Source organism: Parus major, chromosome 4 (genome assembly GCF_001522545.3).
Source record: "Parus major isolate Abel chromosome 4, Parus_major1.1, whole genome shotgun sequence".
NCBI lineage: Eukaryota > Metazoa > Chordata > Aves > Passeriformes > Paridae > Parus > Parus major.
The window spans coordinates 11,508,826-11,528,702 of NC_031771.1; the positions used below are offsets into that span (position 1 = coordinate 11,508,826).

Consider the following 19,877-nt stretch of genomic DNA (forward strand, 5'->3'; position numbering starts at 1 on the left):
TCTTTCTCTTCTTTCTCTTCTCTTTCTCTTCTCTTTCTCCCTCTTCTTCTCCCTCTTCTCCCTCTTCTTCCACTTCCTCTCTCCCCTCTTTTTCCCCTCTCTCTCCTCTTCTCTCTCATCTTCTCTCCTCTCTTCTCTCTCTGTTCTCTTCTTTTCTTTGGAGCATAAAGACAACCAATAATACTCAACAAAAGTCATGACAGATAGTTGTGATTTTAACTTCAGGTATATCTGCGTTGTCTTTCTCTATTGTTTGTTTTTCTTCGCCTCTTACTCTGTCTCAGGTGATTGAAAAATAGGAGAATTTATAATGTGATATTCTGGCTGCAGTAACACTGAACAGGAGGGCAAGAAGTCCTGCAGTCACTGCTACACAGCCATTTGGATGAAACTCTCATCCTAAGCCCAGACAGGCTTCAGAGTTCAGCTTTGTCGGTGTGGAGAGCCAGGGATTTCTTGAGCATTTTCAGGGAGTAATCCTGATGAGCATGGCTTTTACTCTCCATTTCAGAGGTGGCTTAGTCGGTTTTGCAGTTGGTATTGGAGTCAGAGAGCAAATGTGGAAAACAGCTTTTAAAGAGCGACTCAGAGTATGTACTGCTCAGTTTGTATTTAATCTTCACTTGTTGGTTTCTGTGGGAGTTACCAAACCAGTTGAGCTACAGCACTGGCATTGAGCCAAATGAAAAATACAGTTTTCTTCACTGTAAACATGACTGTCAAGCAGTAATGTTTTTCTCAGCTTCATTTTAAAGGCATTATAATGGAAGAAAATGAAACTAAAACACATTTTTATGCCAGTTTTATACGTGGAAGAATGTGGTGGTTTGTTTTTTTTTTCTTTTAATAAAAATCTCTTGGAGAATAGGACATACAAACTTGTGTCTTAAGTATGTGATCAGTTATCTGTGCTGCAAGATACTTGATGGAGTTGGTAAACCAACACTTCTTTTTATTCTGGTATAGTTATGATGCACATGCATTTTTTTTGCCTCTACAAACATGAAAAAATGTGTAGAGTTCTTTATTTTTAGTCCTGTTTTGATAACAGAAAAAAAAAAATAGTGCCTGATACATTTAATGAATAATAGCAGCAAACACTAATCTCTATCCACTCCTCCAGGTTTATTTTTAAACTGTTTTCAGTGTCCAGTGGCTCTGTTAACTCACCATCAGACATTCAGCTAAGCTTGCTCATTGTTGCTTTGCTTTTGGGATTTATTTTGTTGGGAAAAGCTCTAAGTCCAGCTTTGCCTTTCTAAGATAAATGCAGATATTTAGTGCTCACAGTGATTTCACCAGGACATCCTTAATTAGGTGCAACTGCACCAACATGAGGAACAACTGCATTTTCATTTCCTCTTCAGGACTGATCTTTCCAGGGTTGTCTGCTTTGCCTGTAACTCCCTCTGTTTTATTTTGCAGAGGGAGGAAAAGGCTTGTTTAACAAAATGATTAGCTGCTGCTTTGTAAAATGGATTTTTGGGTACTGGAGTTGAAAATGACATCTTGAAGAATGGATGTTGCATCCATGTACCTTGATGCACCAGAGGATAAAAAAAATCCTTTGGTTGTGCTTCATTGTTTGAAAGAGTTTTTTTAAGAATTTTGTAATAGAAAAGTAAGAAATAGGATTTGAATGGACTTTTAGAAGGATCTTCTCACAATTCCTGTGTCTTGAGACAGAATAAGCTGCAGTGAAACCTTTGCTGACAGATCTCACCTCTTCTTTATAACTTCAAATGGACCTGCGTATTTCCTTTGTAACCTGTGCTAATGCTTTTGGTAACTAGGAGGTTTTTAAGTAGATGTGGTTAGCTGAACAAAAGATCTTTAAATTTTATTAGGAGCAGTGCATTTTTTATTTGCATATTCAATCCCTTTATTAAAAAATTCAGCTGGCCTCACTTGGTCTCTATGTCTGCAGGCATGGAGGAAATAAGGAATTCTCAAAAGCAGACATACATCCTGTAGGTGAATCAATGAAATTAATTTCCTTCACCTAATTTCCTCCAGCTCTCAGAAGGGAACATGATAAAAGTTAAACAAAGATCTCTGAAGTTCTCTGTAGGCTAGCTGGGGGTTGTTGGTGCTGAGATCAGCCAGGAAAATCCTTCATGGTGTGATGGAAGCAACTACAAACTGATGTTGGGATTTTGGACTCCCTGCTCCATGAAGAACATGCTGCAGTAGCAGTGAATTTCATTTTTATCTTTTGAACACCACAATAAAGGAGCATCTCTTTGGGCATCTTCAAGATCTTGTGTATGAGTAGTAACTTCACTGTTTTCTGTAGCAGTACCTCATGCTTACCCTAATAAATAATATTTCCCGGTGAATCTTGGGATGAACCATCTCCTCTGAGTTCAAGGTACTGTCCCAGCAAGGAAGTGTTGAAAACAACAGGCTATTGTTGCACTTGGGCGTGCATTGTCCTGGACCCTGGGCGTCTGTATCCTGCCTCGCTCATTCCCAGCCGCTGGCTCTGGGCAGGCAGCCCCAATGTCAAGGAAACAGCGAAACATTAATGACTGCTGTCACCAGAAATGCTCTGAGGGCAGCAGCAGCTCTGCTGGTGAGGGGGTTTCCTTAAAACATTGGTTTGTAGAAGAGTAATGAGGTGGTTCTGTGGGTCTCGGGGAGTTTTCTGCATTGTAAATAAGAGGAGCAGGAATAAGCGCATAGAGCAAGCTTTGAAAGCTTCCCAGGAGGCAGAGGTGTGTCATGCTGAGCTGGAGTGGAAATGAACATTTTGTAGAGGTGGAAGTTATCCAGAAAGGATCCTGGAACTGAAGAAAAAGGGTTATAATTAAGGAAAGATGGGGGAGAGGAATTGATGATGGGGAAAAACTTGAGGAGGTAAACTTGGGAAAGGATATGGTCTAGGAAGGGGCTACTTGAAACAATATTCCAAGTGGGAGTGAGATAGGCGTGTATTTACTGACACATAAAAGGAATGTTGAAGAATGTAAGAATCAAGACACAGAAGATGAAAGTCTGCACAAGGGTTTTAGCTATGTCCAGATAGATAAGAAAGACTTCATTTGAGAGACGTTACTCTGAAATATCTGTGAACATTTAAGTATAGTTCATTATTTATTGATTTTAAAGATTTATTGTTGTTGTTATGTTTCCCTAGTGCAAAGAGTTATGCTGGGCTTTTGGTTTGGTTCTTCGTGTGCAGTTTTTTAACAGAATTGTCTTGATTTTTAATTCCAGTTCTTTCCTTGTGCTATGCCAAAGTTGGGAGTGCAACCCACAGGGAATGGCTAGCCTCTCTTCAAGGAGTCAAAGCACCATAGTGTTGCTGGCTTCTAAGAATACTTAGTAAAGAAAAGTAGGACAGGCAGAATTAAAGGGGGAAAAAAAGGGGAATTAAAAGAAAAGGGAAGCCAAATCGTCAGAGATATGTTGATAGCAGTGAGAAAGGTGTTACAGGAGGTTCAGTCTTTCATCTTTAAGTGGGTAAATATTTAAGCATTATTTCAGAATTACTCAAGAGAAAAGGGTAAAGCTATTATGGATGTATCAAAGCAGCAAAAGCAAGGGGGCCTGACAAACTTGGGCTGTTAAAAATGGATTGACTACATTTCAAGTTAAGGCAAAAGCTTAAGAGGGCTCTGGGTGTGCTAATATTGTGCAGATTTCTTTTGATGACCAATGCAATGGAGAACATGAATTGCATTCTTATAGGTGACAAGTGATTACAGTTCTGAAATGTTTAGTTGGCACCAACCACAGTAACTAGGATGTTTTATGCATGTCTGTATGGATGCAGATACTGAACATTCTGTCGTGTATAAAAAAATCCAATAAAGCAGTTAAAATGAGCTTAGAGGTGTCTTTTGGTCCATTTTCCACTGTGAGGATGCTGCAGGCAGTGAGATATTTCTTAAGGTCCTGCACCTGTTTCACTTGAGAACTTCGAGATTATACTTCAGCTTTCATTTCCTGTATAAAGCCCAGGGTATGGCTGGCTTTCTGTACTGACTTGGTTCTCACATTGCTCATCTTCACAGCCCGGAAGTCCAAAAAGTTGGGGAAATTGAAAGGGATGCACGAGGAGCAGCCCCAGCAGCGGCAGCAGCCACCCCCGCAGAGCCCCGAGGAAGGGACGACGTACATCGCGCCCGTGACCGAGCCTTCTGTCAACACTGCACTTGTCCCCCACATGTCTGCTATCTCACCAGCACTTACTCCCTCTCCTGTTAAGATCCTTGAAAGCATTGAGCCGGAGATCGTGTATGCAGGATACGACAGCTCGAAGCCCGACACAGCGGAGTACCTGCTTTCCACCTTAAACCGCCTGGCTGGCAAGCAGATGATTCAGGTGGTGAAGTGGGCAAAGATACTTCCAGGTAGGACCGTGAGTCATCTGCTGAGATGTCACTTCACTGTTTCTTTTAGCTTAAAGAACTATTTGCTTGACAAATTGCGTCTTGAATCCACGGACTGTGTTGAAAAAACCCACAATTGCAGGGTGTGAGATGAACCTCTGAGAGGAGATAGTTGGGTTTTTTCCTTATTTTATGTAATGTTTGTTTCATATGTCTGTGATTGATATTTAAAAAGCTTTAATTTTCAGTAATAGCCTCTTAAGAAGAAAACATATTTTGTCACTGGAATGAAAAGTTACAGTTTTATTTTTTCCAAAGTGGGAGTGTTGCTCTTGTTTGTGAATACTGCAAAACGTAGTAAGCAATGTGTTTGGTGATGGTTTGACCAGCCCTTGTAGTTCATGGGTATTTTCTGGTTTGATCTCTAGGATTTAGAAACTTGCCTCTCGAGGACCAAATTACTTTAATTCAGTATTCATGGATGTGTCTGTCATCGTTTGCCTTGAGTTGGAGGTCGTACAAACATACAAACAGCCAGTTCCTCTATTTTGCTCCAGACCTGATCTTCGATGAGTAAGTATTCCTTAACGGCCCTTTTCAGTGCAGGCTGGAAGGATTGCTGTCTTTATTTGGTTTTTCAGGCATATTTGCAGTCTAAGAAAATTTCAGCTAATTCTGGCTTAAAAAGCAGCTGAAGTTTTAATTTTTTTCAGTGACTCACATTTCAATTCCCAAAGCTTTTATTACTGCCGTCCACTTCTTCTTATGTATGGGGATGTGTTCTCAAACTGGGACCATCCCACTGGTTTGAAATGTGACTGATACACAACCACAATTTATAGAAAAGAACATTTTTTGGTATCTACTGGAGCTTGGAAAAATACCCAACTTCTAGGAAATGTGAATGTTTAAATTACTGGGGTTTTTCAGAGCAGTCATATAATGGTGCTTTTGTTAACAATATACAGCTGTTCAATGTGTTTTCTTGACAGTCTTAATTACCCTTCTTTGCAACTGTGAAAGAAGCCAAAATGTTTTTTCAGTAATGAAACATAACTTCTTTTATGATGCATTCAGACAAAAAGAAGGATCAACCGTTCCGTCTGAGTATGTGTTCCTTCATATTTTATGTTTGTGTGTGTTTAGTGCTTTGGTTTTGATGACTATAATTTAATTTCTGTTCCATCCTCCTAGTGTTTATTACAAGACAGTAAAGTCAAAAATCTAAGTGAATGCACAGGCAGTCAAATGGGGCTTGCATCATTTGCTTATCCCAGAAGGTTGGGGGTTGTTTCTAGAGGTAAAAAGGAGACATAATCAATAGGATATGGGTGCACTTGGGGAAAAAGAAAAAAAAAAACAGGAAAAGAATTAACAAAAAAATAACTTACCACTTAATCTCCTGATGCATTCTGAAATCTTTTTCTTGGAAAAGATGCTTTGTTGCTGTCCATCTTAATAGTCTGTGTTTGATTTTGGAAACCCTAAATAATTAATGAGTGTGAGATGGATCCTAAAGCAGTGAGCAATATCAAATAAGGATGGTTTGGTTTGGTTGTGTTTTGTTGTTTTTTTTTAAGAGGAGGAACTGGTGATTTACTGCATATGGCTGAAAATGTAGTGTCAGCCATTTTCCTTGTTGAAAGCACCTTCATTATGACTTGAACATTAGAGAATTGTCACAGGAAAAAAAAACCCAAAAACGTATCTGTAGCTAGAGCTAAGTGAAAATGTGAACTTTGAAGAGTTTAGTTCTCCTGGGGGAACGTAGACTAAAAGTTCAAACACAAAAGCAGCTTTCCCTCATCTCAAGAAAGTCAGTCAGAGGGTCAGAATTTATTGGACAGAGAAATCAATCCTGCTTGCAAATAAAAGTGTGTGCATTGCTTGCTCTTGTTACACTGCAGCTAGAAGCAACTTTGAGAATTTGAGATCAATTTTGAGTTTCATGCTGCAAGCTGTGAAGACAGGTGTCTGTAGAATTATACTGAGATTGAGTTAGGGATCCAGTTGGAAAAAGGTATGCAGAATTAAAACATCCCAAACCAGATATGTAATTGAGATAGTGGCCTGGTCATCTGCATATTAGGCAATATATTCATTGCAGAGAGAAGGCAATTGCTTTTAAATAGAGAAAAAAAAAATTGCCAGGAGATGTGAGAGGAGGATAGGGCCTTTTGAAGAAGGTAGACAGGGAAAGAAATATCCTTGGAGGTAGGATGTTCAGTGCTCACTCTGAAACAGTAATAGACACCTCTCTGGAACGGGAAGTGTTTTCCTTCACACACACTTTGCTTGTGTTTCATAGTCACTGGGCATCAGGGCAGGCATTTGTTCCCAGTTTCTCACATTGCCACTCCGGATGGTGGTTGAGAGAGGCTGCATTTGGAGTCTGAGTTTAGGGCTCTCTAGCAAGGTAAAGTTGTTGGGTAACCACAGAGAGCCAGCAGAGGTTGGCCAAGGTGGTCAGGGCTGATTGGGAAAGTGAGGGACCTGATGGTGCAGTGTGGATTTAATTGCACCTTTCAGCTTCCTAATGAGTTGTAGAAAAGATGAAGTATCTGGCTCTTCATGGAGGTACTCAGGGGAAGGATGAGAGTTTGTGATCCCAAGTTTGGAGCAACACACTGCCTCCTGGGCAGCAGGAGAAGACATTTCCTAACGAGATGGTGAAACAGCCAAGCAGGTAACCAGAGGGACCTTGGAGTCTCGGTCCCAGATGATGTCCAAACCTTCACTGGGCAAAGCACCAAGCACTCTGCTCCAATGTCAAAATCAGCTCTGCAGGAACAGGGGGTTGAACTTGAGACCTCCAGAGGTCCCTCCCAAGCTATAGTTTTGTGATTCTAAATTAAGAAATGCAGTGCTTTTCTCACTTCTGAGGTAAGGCCAGAGATAATTTACTAGAATTGTACAAGCCCACCAATACAGTTCAGTGTAGAAACCACTCCCCTAATACAAAATACAATACATATTCCTCTTCACACAGTGCTTTAAACCTTTGCTCTGAATTGTTGAAGGCTGGTCTTACCTTTACTTTTTGAGTGCCATGAACTTGGAAATGTGCTGTGTAATTATAAGCACTGGCCTTTGTTTCTGTGCCACAGGGTTTATTAGACCTCCCTGAGGTTTACTTGGTGAAATTTTCTGAGTGTTTTATTGCCCTTGGCATTTTAGGACATTTATTATTTGATGCAGAATGAAAGGGGATGCTTTACAATGCCTTGCCTCTTACTGGTTTGAGAGAGTTACATTTCTGTTATCACCTGGCCAAGATTTTCTTGGCATTTCTTCATATTGTGTGTGGAGAGGTCATTTCCCGTTTCTCTACAAGAAAAAATAAGAAATGTCCTTGACCAGGCCCTTGGTGCCCCAGAGGGCTCAGCATTTTCTTCAATGAACAGTTAAAAAGGAGTGAAAGTAGAAGTTGGCATTAGTGGAATTAATGTGGCTTTGTTTTATGTTAAATGAATTTTCCGTTTACTCTTAACTACTGTGAATAAAAGGAAGTTGTAATGTTTCTGGAGGGCCGTGATATATGATCTTGTTTTCTTTCTTATTCTGAAGGCCTGTAAACAAGGCCAATAACAAATGAGGATCCATGTTGTTAATAACTGTTAAGTGTAACTTCGATGGTATAAATACAATGCAGAATACCTCCCTACTCATATGTGGTTTGATTTCCTGTTAGGCTTGTGGGAGACTTGGAAATATTTGTCTGCCTTCATTTAGTCATGCTACATATCTAATTAAGTGTACTGTTTGTCTTTATGGTTCAGGCATATATCCCATTGATTTAATTTGGCTTAACTGAACACAAAGATTTTAACTGAGGGATAAGAAAATGGCTGCTCAGCCTCTGACAGAAATGCCTAAAAAACAGCTTGAAAAGAGGCATAAAATAGAGTGTTTTATGTTGTGTTTATGTAAGTTATGGCATGTGTAGATTTTTGATCCATTTCTTTTGTAACATTGTAGCTGTGATCAAAACTAATACTTTGTAGATACTTCTTTGGTTTTAATTCACAGTGAATCTTTAGAAGACTGTCATACACATGACACCACATAATTCCTATTCAGCGTAAACACTCTTAAATAATGACTGCTGCATATGGGATTACACTCAAAAGGTGTTGCAGTTATGTTTGTAGGCTGTGCAAACTCAGATTCAAGAAGCTTCAAAATTCCAGAATTAAGGTGGTCTGTGAAATCATAGTTTAGGCCCTTTAGATACCTGCTTTGAAGACTCTATCCTTAGCAAAGCCCTCAAGTTATGCTATCCCATAGTATTTTTCCCATGTGACTCCTTTGATCGGGTTGGATGAGATGTAAGGATTATGTAGCAAGAGACTTTTGGAGGTTTTTCTTCATTTGTTGTCATTGAGGAAGCCTTACCTTGAATGGATCTAAGGATCTGGGAGAACAGAGATACTAATGGGGAAGATTTTCTTAAGACATAGCAAAAGAATGTCCCTAATTCAAACCCTAAGCTCTGAGACTTTTCAGGTTCCTACTGCAAAAGTAACAGAAATCCTACAGGAAAAAAAACCAACCCAGACTGTTTAACTTAAGGGAGGGAAAAATTTCTCCTGAAGATTTAACCAAAGACTTTAGGTAAAATTTTCTAACTCAACCTGAGGCAGGCACATGTGTGGATAATGTAAGTCCAGAGCATTATGTGGGTAAAATCATACGCAATTGAAAGCAGAAAACCAAGCAGTGCTGGCTGGAATGGGTGCAAAAACAAAGCAAGATATGTACAAAACCCCGTGGTTTGTAACACCAGCTTATTTTCTGGGATTCTGGCTGAAGCTCTGCAAAATACTCTTTACTACAGGGAGCAGCGTTAAATAACGATTTCTAAGACATGGAAGGTAGGGCAGTTAGTTGCAACTTCCATTGCTCTTTCCCTTACTGGATGAATTAATCATAGCACTAATGGCTAAAATGACTCTTTCCCTGGCTGTGCCATTTTGAGGGAAAAGTCCTCAACATTTTTGAAGAGGTGGTGTCATGGACTGTCTGCAAGAAATGGGCCCAGCCTTTCAAAAGTGTGAGTTTCTGTCTTTGCAGTGCAAAAGGCCTAAATTCCAGAGAAAGGCAAGGGATGCTCCTTTTTGCTCAGGTTTTAACGGGCTCGGGCAGTTGCTGTCCCGCCGGCTACTGGTGACAACATCCCAGGTATCTGCTTCCACCCATACATTACGTCAGGGCATTGGCTGGCAACCTTTCAGAGGCTCAGGAAGGAATAAAAAGCATTTACAAGTGCAGCACTGCCAACAGAAACCCAGCAGGAGCCAAGACATGGAATGGCAGGGATCCTCACTCACACAACGTGGGAAACCAGTGGGAGCGGTGGGACATGGGCTGCCTTTGGGGCCATGGCTCGTGCTCCCAGCACATCTCCTCCTCCCAGCTGGAAGCCAGAAACTGCACCCCTCATGGCAAGCTTATATACTGCTTATCCATTCCTTCCCCTAAGGAAGATGCGTGGTGGCTTCTTATTCCTCCTTGAGGCAAAACCACAGCTGATGGCATTGATGATGAATATTAAAATTCAGGCCTCCTCTATATATTGGTTTGTACTGGCATAAAAGCCCCAGAGGGACGGCCCAGCCCTGGAATTCCCCCACAGGTCTTGATTTATTTTTTGCTTTTAGGTTTAACATGGTCTCTCTGTAGATTTCTGAATTTGCAGCGACTTCAGCAAAGACAGAAGATTTCAAAATAATTTCTTATTTTTAGCAAATCTACCCAAATTAACCTTATTTACCATTCCAGCCTTACCTGGCTGTAAAATAGCAGTTATGTGGGATACTGGGAGAGTTCAGTGATGCTGAGACACACTGTGTGGAGACTCTTTAGTACATTAAAGTACAGCATCAATATTTCAACAGTATTTTGCAAATGCGCTGCATGACTAATGTGTTGTGTGTTTTCTTGCTCCTTGGATTTTTCTCAGTTCGTCATCTGTGACAGAAAGAATAAATCACAGGTGCAGAAGTGTGCAGGTTCTGAATTTCCTGGCCATTGCACTTCATGCTGTTTTTTACCATAGTCAAGGACTTGAGGGTTTGCTTAGTAAAAACCAGCACTAGGCATTGTATGAGGTACCCAAAAGTACTGAACTTGAAAAATTGAATTTAAAACTGGGGCCAGCTTTCACAACCATTTGTATCAGTTATGTCATTTTTCCATCTCTGAAATCATTGTATTAGATCATACGATGCTCAGTCCTTACAGTAAAAATGCTTCAATAGAGACTGCACTTTACTTAATATTATTTACAAAACATTCAGAGCAGAATATACTGATATATATATATATATATATATATATAGATATATATAGATATATATATATATTATTTTTTTTAATTAACAACATTTACTACATATTGATATAAACAGATCCTTTAAAGCAAAAGATTTTGCTTCCAGTAAAATAAAAATGGAGTATTGCAGGCATCTCTCATGCTATGCCTTTGGTAATTGCCCCAAGCATGAAGTTTTTAAATTAAGAGGGAGACAGAGGTTGATGTTGGCAATAAACAAACAATAGAGGTGACACTTTTCAAATGAAACAGTCGAGGTAGACCAAATGAGGTAGAGAGGGGCAGGAAAAACAGCTTCAGTACAAGGGGATTTCTAGGAAGTTTCTGTGCCAGTGTTGTCACAGGATGTGGATGGGCAGAGGATTTTGTAACATTGAGGAAAGCCATAAAATTAAATGAAGAATTAGTATGTACCTGAGCTGAAACAGTTAAGATTGTATTTAAAATATGCTTTCAATAATTATGTACATTTTCTTAGTAAATAATGTTTTCATTACGTTCCTAAACACCCTCATAATATGGAAGCTGGAACCATTAGGATTTGGTGTTGCATAAGGCAGTGCAAGGATGCAGCAGCCTCTCTGTGCCCTTTCAGTGCTGAAGCCTGTAAGTCTTCCTGATGTTCTGATTTCTATGGTAACAGCAGGAAGATAAACGTAATAAAATAAGCTGAATATTTAGAAACACCTTTTTTTTAAAATTTATTTATTTAGCTTCGTATACCTCAGGGCTTAGGGGGGATAATTAGTTAGATCATCTGTGAATGGTGATAAAGCCAATAAGTAACTTCACTTATTGTTTAAATTATTACTTTTTTGCTTTTACATTTGGCAGGATGATGGCTGTTAACCCTTTTGTCTTCCCTTGCAATCTGTTAATCCTGTAGTTTCTAAAATTAGGTACATTTTTGTAATCTCTGTCATCTGGCAGTCTCCAAATCCCTCATCTTTAATTATTATTGCCACAACCAGAATTGGTAAGAGTTGTCAGTGTTCATTTTCGTTGATAAATCGTGTGTGCAGTCGCTGGTCTTGTTGAAAGGTCAGCAAGCGCTCCTTGGTGATACTCCCTGCATGATTTTTGCTTGTATGTATTGTTTTGGTGAGGAATATTGAATTCATGCAAAGTGTCAGTGCAGTGGGAAATGAAAATCTTCACCAGTAAATTTTTTATATACATTGTTACTACTATTTGCTTTTTCATAACTCAGTTCCCATCCAGAGAAGTATATAAAGGGATTTTGTTACATACCCACCCCACAGTAGTGCAGATGAAAGAATGAAATTTTGGAAAATGGCTGTCATACCTGTACATAATAGATGTAACATGCTTCAGCTAGATTTTCCAAGTCTTTATTTTGGGCTTTCTTTTGTAAACAGGTCATTCATTGGTTGGGCAAAGCAATTGATGTGGTTTCTTTGCATAAATTTCTTAAGGTTCTGCCTTTTAATGCCTCTATCTCTAAACACTTCTTAAATTTCCTGAAGTGTTTTGGTTCAAACTGCGAAGCTATAAAGGAAAACAGGAGATACAGTGGTTTTAAGGAGATCTGTAAGAGTGGGGAAATGTCAGAAACTGTCCCTCTAGCACAGTTTGTCATCCTTTAAATTGGTCAGAGAAAGTTTCAGATCAGGACAAGGGGCTTCCTCACTTGCCTGTTTCTAGCAATTACTTAGGTACTTTCTGAATGTGAGTCTGCCTTTGGACAGTTGTGCTCAATAACCCTTCTGTGTCTTTCTCTGTGAATTTGCCTCTTACCTCTTTGAATACATTTATAATCTTGATACCTAAAATGTTCCATGGCAGTTGCTTCTGCAATTTAATTATGCATATTTGTTTGTTGGAGATGTTTCTAAAGCAGGTGGCTGATAATTTAATGGAGTGCCACTTCATTCCTGTGTTTGCAGTAATAGTGGATATAATCCTTCTCATCCCATGCATCCCATTTATCACTTAGATCTCCAGCAAGTCCTGTTGTTTCTTCTGTGAGCTGAAGAATCAGTGAGTCAATTTGACCTGCCCTTGTATATCAGTTGTCTGCTGTCCCTGGCTATCCTCATCTCCTCCCCTCCCCAAAGCATTAAAAATTAATGCTTTGTATTAATTTTGGGAGGAGACCAGACCAACATGCTGGGTTAAGAGCACAGTGGATGCAGCAGCAAAATTACAATTTCTGTCTTGCTCTTCACTCTTCTCTCACGTCTCTTTGCTTGGTTTGATGAACACTGAGCAAGTATTTTCAAAAGGCAGAAGCCCAAAAAACCTGTCCCAAGTTACACCTACGACTCTTTATTGTGTGGTGTGTGTTAATCTGGTTATTTTGTATGTATGGTGGGAGATGATTATACTGTCTGCATTGTCCAATCAGTGATTTTCACCTTCCATTTTGTCAGCCAGCCACAGACTTGCAGCATTTTTCAGCAGTCTTTCACAGGCAGCTCTTGATTTCATTGTCTGGAGTCATCAGTGAGCTCTGTCACCTCCAGAGGTCTGATTTTTCTCACATGATGTATGAGCACAGTTCTCAGCCCAGGCCCCAGCGTGGAGCTTTGTGCGACTTCCTTGGTAACCTCCATTACTCGTGAGAGATGTCCATTTGTTATCAACCTTGGTCTCCTATTTTTAAGCTGCTAATAATCCACAAAGAGACAACCTCCTTATTCCTGAGCTCTCTTTAAGATCTTTCAGGAGATGTTTTTAATAGCTTTAAAATCCAGCCCTGCCGTGATTGCATCCTCCCATACCTCCTGATGCAAGGCAGTGTGCAGGTCCTAGACCAGTAATTACCCACGCTGGCACGCTGACAGAATTTATTAGAGCCCATATCCAAGCTGCATGCCCCAGTTTTCCTCTGTGTGGAAACCAGGGCAGGGGAGAGGAGGAGGAGGAGGAGAGGGTTGGTGTTTGCTTAGGTCTCACCCCATATGGCTGTGGGATGCAGCTAGACCTGGCATGTGCAAAGCATTTCTGTCGTGCAGACGTTGCCTGGACCCACCAGAACATCCTTGTGCTATCACCAGAGTGCCCTTACAGATTCATGAGACGTGACCTCTCTCTGCCAGAGTTGTGCTGACTTTCTTCCCTTTCAGCATGTTTATTTATCAATTCATGCTCCTCTTTCAATGGTTTTGCTCGATACAGAGCTGGAGCTTACTAGCCTCTGGTCTCTAGTGCTCCCTTCCCACCCTCAGACCCATTTTAAGAAATCAGTCACGTTTGTCGCCTTCCACGACTTTTATAAGGGCAATTTAAGCAATAAGCTGCACAGCACAGTTAGTAGTTCAGCAATTCCGTATTTAAGTTGCTTTACAGCTCGTGGATGGATGCCATCTGCTCTTGGTGATTTATTACTATTCATTTTACTGGTTTCTTGGGTTTGTTTTTTTTTCTTTATAAACCCTCTTCTACTTGCACTTGAACCTGAAACTATTTCTCGCACTTGCTTACTGAAAAGGGAGAGTGGTGCAGAGCCTTACTGGGCTCCTCTACAGAGAGCACTGATGCAAAGATTTTATTTAACTTTTCTGGTCTTTCTCAAATGCTTCATTTTCATCCTGCTCATCAGTTGGCCCAGTGGATGTTCTGGCATATTTCCATCTTGTGATGGGTTCAAAAGGATTTGACTGTTAGTTTTTACAACTTTAGTATGAAAACTTGCCCAATGACTTTACATTTAGCATAGATCATAATTATGCTCTCTTGCTATAGTCTCAGCATGACTTTGGGACATCCACAAGTATTTTGGGAGGGTTTCTTCTCACTTCTGTCAAGGTCTTAGAATAGAGGTTTTTTCCATGCAAGTGTCTGAACACGGTGCTGCTTTAATCTTCCTGCACATTGATGAGCTGTTTGCTGGCATCTCCAAATGCCTTTCACATGCACAGTGCTTGCTTCTGCTACTTCCCCTGTAGAGTTAAATATGAGCCAAAGAAAAATTAGGAAGTTGTTTTTCTAAACTGGCATGAGAGGAAGACGTGCCTCAATTGACTTCCAGAAAATGCCAGGCTTTGCGTGACAGCATGAGCAAAGTCTTAATTTTTGAGGGATTGTTGGCATAAAAGGAGAATTGCTGCTGCATGTGGAATATAGCAGAAATTTTGTTGATGAACCACTGCAAGTGACAATGAGCCCTGGCAGAAGGGATGTATAAAACAATACCTAATGGGCACCTTTGCTGGCTCGCAGTACCTTTCCCTGATGAACTTTGAAATGGGGTATTTATTGCCATGTGTACATTATCATCACTTATTATTGAATGTGTTATTGAAAAAGCATTTTGGTAAAGGCATAATTATGTATTTTCTCATTTAAAACTGTGATTTTTTTCTCTTTTGAAATGCAAATGCAAACCGAAAGAGAGTATTTGGTATCAGCATTCTGCTAAGTGCATAATTAACTGTTAATACCAGCATATACTTGGGGATTTTTGCTATTGATGTGCTTGGGATTTTAGGGTTACATAACTGGGTGATTATTAAGTTGGATTTTATCACAAGTTCTCTACTAGTGATTGAGAGCTGAAACTCTCCTTTGGCAATCATTATCCATGGGCTGTTGCCAATTCCTTTGTTGATAGGCATATTAACAGGAGGACACTTGGCTGGAACTTTTAAGGCAGCTCTAAATTTCTCAGTACCACTTACCTGAGATGGTATTCTCTAGGGTCTCCATGACAATTTCCTTGCGAAAAAATTCTTTTTCAGACTTTACTTCAATAGGTTCGGTTTAAAATTGCCAAGTTGAATTTAGAAATTGCCAATTTCCTGGGTGGCTAAAGGCCGAAAAATAGCAGCTTAATGTATGTAGATCTGTTTTAATGTGAAATTAGCTTCCTTGTCTGATTATCAGTGTTCACACTGGTGGTCCTGGGTCCAGTCACTATTTTGTCCTGCATTTGGCAGTGCCCAAATTGGCCATTGGTGCAAAGTAACAGGCATTTTTGCCTTCCTGGGAGGGGATGACTCTAAAACTTTGCTTTAGGAGTTCAAGGCAAAGCGTTGAAGGGAGGATGTTTTGTCTCTTTCTGCTGTGGCTTGCAGATTAAGCAGAGGTTAGAAAGTGCTAAATAAAAAATAAGTACTGAATGAAAAGTCACAGTTGAATTTTGCCTAAATCCCGCTTGTATTTTTGCTTGTATTTTGATCATTATGTTAACTTAATGAGGCTGCACCAGTACAGGTGACTTTGGTGGCATTTTTAATGGCTTCAGGATGGGACACAGGTGTCTGGGTGCAGTCCATTGAGCAGAGGGATGGATGCTCAGTGTTTCCTGCCCCTGTGCAAGGAAGAATTGGTTCAGGTAGTGGCATTCTGTCACCACTGTTGGAGTAGAATACTCCTTCAAGAGACAGTTAAGTGTTGTGACAATAATATGTTTCTCTTTTTTCCACCAAGAACCTCAAAACTTTTTCCAGTCAAGAAAGCCCTCCTAAGGCAGGTAAAATAATTCCAGCCAAGGGCTTTTTATGATTAGGTGGTTTGAGCCACTGAGCAAGGGCTTCTGTAATCCTATGTCCTGGTCTTTTTCCCTCTTTATCCCCAGTATCTCTGCCTTGCCTTCAAGGTGTCTGGTGATGTTTTTACTCCTCTCTCTGTCAAGTTCAAACTGACTTCTTTTGGCATGAGGGAAAGTATGCCTTGTTTTTGGAGGCTTCCAAACAGGATTTGGCTTTCAGGCCTTTGGCAGGGTTTCTTGTTGGGCTGCATTTGTTTGATTGGTTGTTTGTTTTGGTTTTGTTACAGTGTAAAGTGCTTTCTGAAGGTCCCTGAAATCAGTTCACTTGGTGGGCAACCTCCAAATGGTACAGGTTTTAGTCCAGCAAGGGAAAGGCTCTTGGTTATAAAATTGGAAATGGCTTTTACAGTGGTAAAAAGAGTGAAATCAGAAGACACAAAAACTAAAAAGGTTTTGCTACAAATATTTCTTGTTCTTTTCCTAAGTCTCTTCTGGGCTGCAGAGGCCTAGGGACTAACTCAGGTGCATTTTTGTTCCTCTGAGGTGCTGTGAAAGGGGATGCCTCATCCAATTTTTCCTTGGGATTATCAGCAAGTCACTTAAGTCCTCATGAAACCTCAACACACCCACCACAACTTTCTCCTTATTCGCTTCTCTGTCTAATTTAGGAAGATGCCTTGTGCTACAGCTTTGAGTAGTACCCATGAGAAAGTAAATAAAACGTGGTGTCAGGTTTGGTTTGGGGCTGAGTTTCGCCTGTCAGTGAGTATTTCTTGCTGCGTGGGTTCCTCTTTTTGGTTACGGTCAGTTGAGTTGCAGTTTCTATCCTCAGCGAGGAGATTTACGATACTAGGCTTTATGATGACTTCATAAATTATGAGTTACTTATTCATAACAAGCTGTATATGTTCAGCCTGCCTGTAGTTTCACAGGTTTTTATAAGGCTGCCTGGTTTCTGTGGAGATCACATAAGGATATGATGAGGTACACGACTGGTATTTAGCATGCCTTGTCTTAAATGGTTTCCTCAAACCATCCCTGCTCTCCTGGGGTGACTGGTCAAACCCTAAATATTTATTGTAGCTGGGTGGCTCTGACAGGAATCGGGCAGAGCGGCAGGAATGGCTGGTGGGGGTGGCTGGTGGCAGTGGTGGGGATGGCTGGTGGCAGTGGTGGGGATGGCTGGTGGCAGTGGTGGGGAAGGCTGGTGGCAGTGGTGGGGATGGATGGTGACTGGCGAGGATGGCTGGATGCCCTGCCCATCCAGAGGGCTCCAGGAAAGGTCAGACAGAATGTGAGCTGGGCATTACTTCAAGCCTCGGAGACACTCGGGGAACTTAAGATGGATTAACTTAAGGTGTAAAGTTTAAAGCGTATTATTATGAAGGAGGATTAAGCTGAACTGAGCTAATGACACCGCTCCTGAATGCGGATTCAGAGCTTTGGCTCCACGCCTTTTGTTACTTAAATGTACTTACCTTCCTAAATGTCCCCATAAAGATAAGTGCCCTTATAGTCCAGTTCTTCATAGCCTCCATTTTTCATTTGAGACATTCAGATGCTGTGTCAGAGGTGAGGTTGGGCTTGGTTGGTTGGGATTTGCCTTATTTTTTATCTCTCCTTTTTTTTTAAAACATAAAAGTTTGTTTTAATTTTTCCTTGTGATGGTAAAGGCATTTGTGATGACTTGATGACATTTATTCTTAGCTGATCTTTTTGGTGAAGAAAAAATAACTTTGTTCATGTTATGCTGACATGCCTTAATTTCTCTGTGCCTCTTCACTTTTATCATATTTTTGTTGCTTTATTTTGTTGCTGCTCTCAAGGTATTGGATGTCTGTGATGTCAGCATCTGAATTTTTCAAAAGCTCTCTACCCTCATTCTACACAGTGTGGGGTTGAAAACCTAATACAGAGCTGAATACTGTAAACTAAAAAAAAATGCTTATCTTTCATTAAACAATCATGAATTAACTAACATAAGTTTTAGTTGGTAATATTTTGTAAATAAGTAATAAATCAACTTAACTGATTTTTCAGGTGGCAAACTCATTTGAAATAATGTGTTTGCTGTATATTAAACAAATCACTTAGTAACTCATTCTGTGCATAATTTTATCTCACTACAAACAATGCTATCAGGTTTTCCTTGAGGGTGAGCCTAGAGATCAATATTTGTAAGTAGATAAAAGATTGAATATTTAAAAGACAGAAAGAAACAACTAACCCAAAAAACCCTGACTGTAACTGAAATTCTTCCATTTAGGCAATCATGTATAAGTAAAAACAAGTACAAAGAAAAACAAAAAGCAGAAAAATTTGAATGTAAGAAAAAGTGCAATGCAACGTAAATCATCAAGTTTTTCAGTCAATACTTTTACTGTTAACTTGCACAGAGAGTGTTTTGCCACCAAAAACCCCAAAAAAAGCAACAAAAAAACAACCAGACAAAAAAAAAACTCATAAGAAACCTGAGCTAAAACATCATATTTTAATCTTTTTTGCTGTGTGGATTGTTTATGGTATCTGATGAAAAATCTGTCACTTCTCTCTGTAGAGGTCAAACACAGACAGGGATGGTGGCAGTGGCTTTATATTCTGAGGCTGGGGCAACAAACCTTGATGTCCTGCAAAAGTAATGATGGATGTCATACATGGCTCTTGCTTTGAGTGCTGCTGTCTCTGGCCATCTGAGATATACTTTAACATGTAGAATTTAAAATACAAATGTCCTTTATTAATCATTCACCCTTTGACTTCAGTGTGTATCCCTCAGAGCCTCCTGGGAGCAGTCCATGATGTATAATAAAAACAAATATGTATGGCATTACTCCTGCTATTAAATTTAATTAAAGAAAAAATAAGCTGGAAGTTCTTAGTCTCAAGAAAAGAGGGTGGAGCAGGGGAAAAGTGCAGAGCCCATCTAACAATGGGGAGTCTGCTTTATTAGTATTAAGGAGGAAAATGAAATTGCTCTGGCAGTAGTGCAATAAAACACCAGGAAGATTATGTCAGTCTTTGTTTGCACACAGTATGATTCTTCTCTTTCACCAGCCAATTTGTATATTTGAAAAAGCAGTTGCTTGGTTAAAATAATGAGCTGAACTTCATCCAATTCCCCAATTATACAAAAAAAATATTAGAAGAAATACAGACAATTGGTTTTGAGCAACTAAAAGAAAAAAGGGTAGTGGTCACTGAACAATTATAGGACCTTGTCTATATATCTGCATATACACACATGTGACATATGTGTGTATATATATACATATATATATATATATATCAATATAAATATATATATATATCATATCATGGTTTCTGCTGATACAGGCAATTCTCAATGACTCTTTGCTGTAGCTGTTGTGGTTTGAAACGGAAGCTTCAGAAATTTAGCAGAATTCTAACTAATTCTTCCTGAAACTTGGGCAGGATAGGTTACCCTAGGATTACTTCAGAGAAGAGAGAGAAGGTCTAAAGTTAAATCTATGAAAATATATTTAAAGGAAAAATAATGGTATCTGGATACAAGTCCTGTACCCCAATCATTTTATGATTTAACAGGCAGAAGTCTGTGTTAATGAATGAGTTCTTTGTTTTATATACTCCTTTATTCCAGCTTATTTGAGATTACTATTTTGGGGGGAAAAAAAAAAATGCGATTTTTGAATATTTCAGTGTTTGAACAGGAGATGTCAATTGATGGGGGAGTGTATCATCCAGAGCATGCATTCAGTGGGTGTAGGTTCCC

At 39.8% G+C, this 19,877-nt stretch overlaps 1 protein-coding gene across 3 annotated transcripts in view; it reads left to right on the forward strand.

Annotated features, from left to right (window-relative positions):
- The window catches only part of NR3C2 (nuclear receptor subfamily 3 group C member 2), a 189,903-nt gene that overhangs the window by 154,151 nt on the left and 15,875 nt on the right, over window positions 1-19,877 (forward strand). For all 3 annotated transcript variants that reach the window (XM_015624186.3, XM_015624189.3, XM_015624185.2), the window contains 2 exons: window positions 4,020-4,358; window positions 4,766-4,910. In XM_015624186.3, the coding sequence (XP_015479672.1) occupies window positions 4,020-4,358; window positions 4,766-4,910 (484 nt within the window). The remainder of the gene's footprint in view (window positions 1-4,019; window positions 4,359-4,765; window positions 4,911-19,877) is intronic.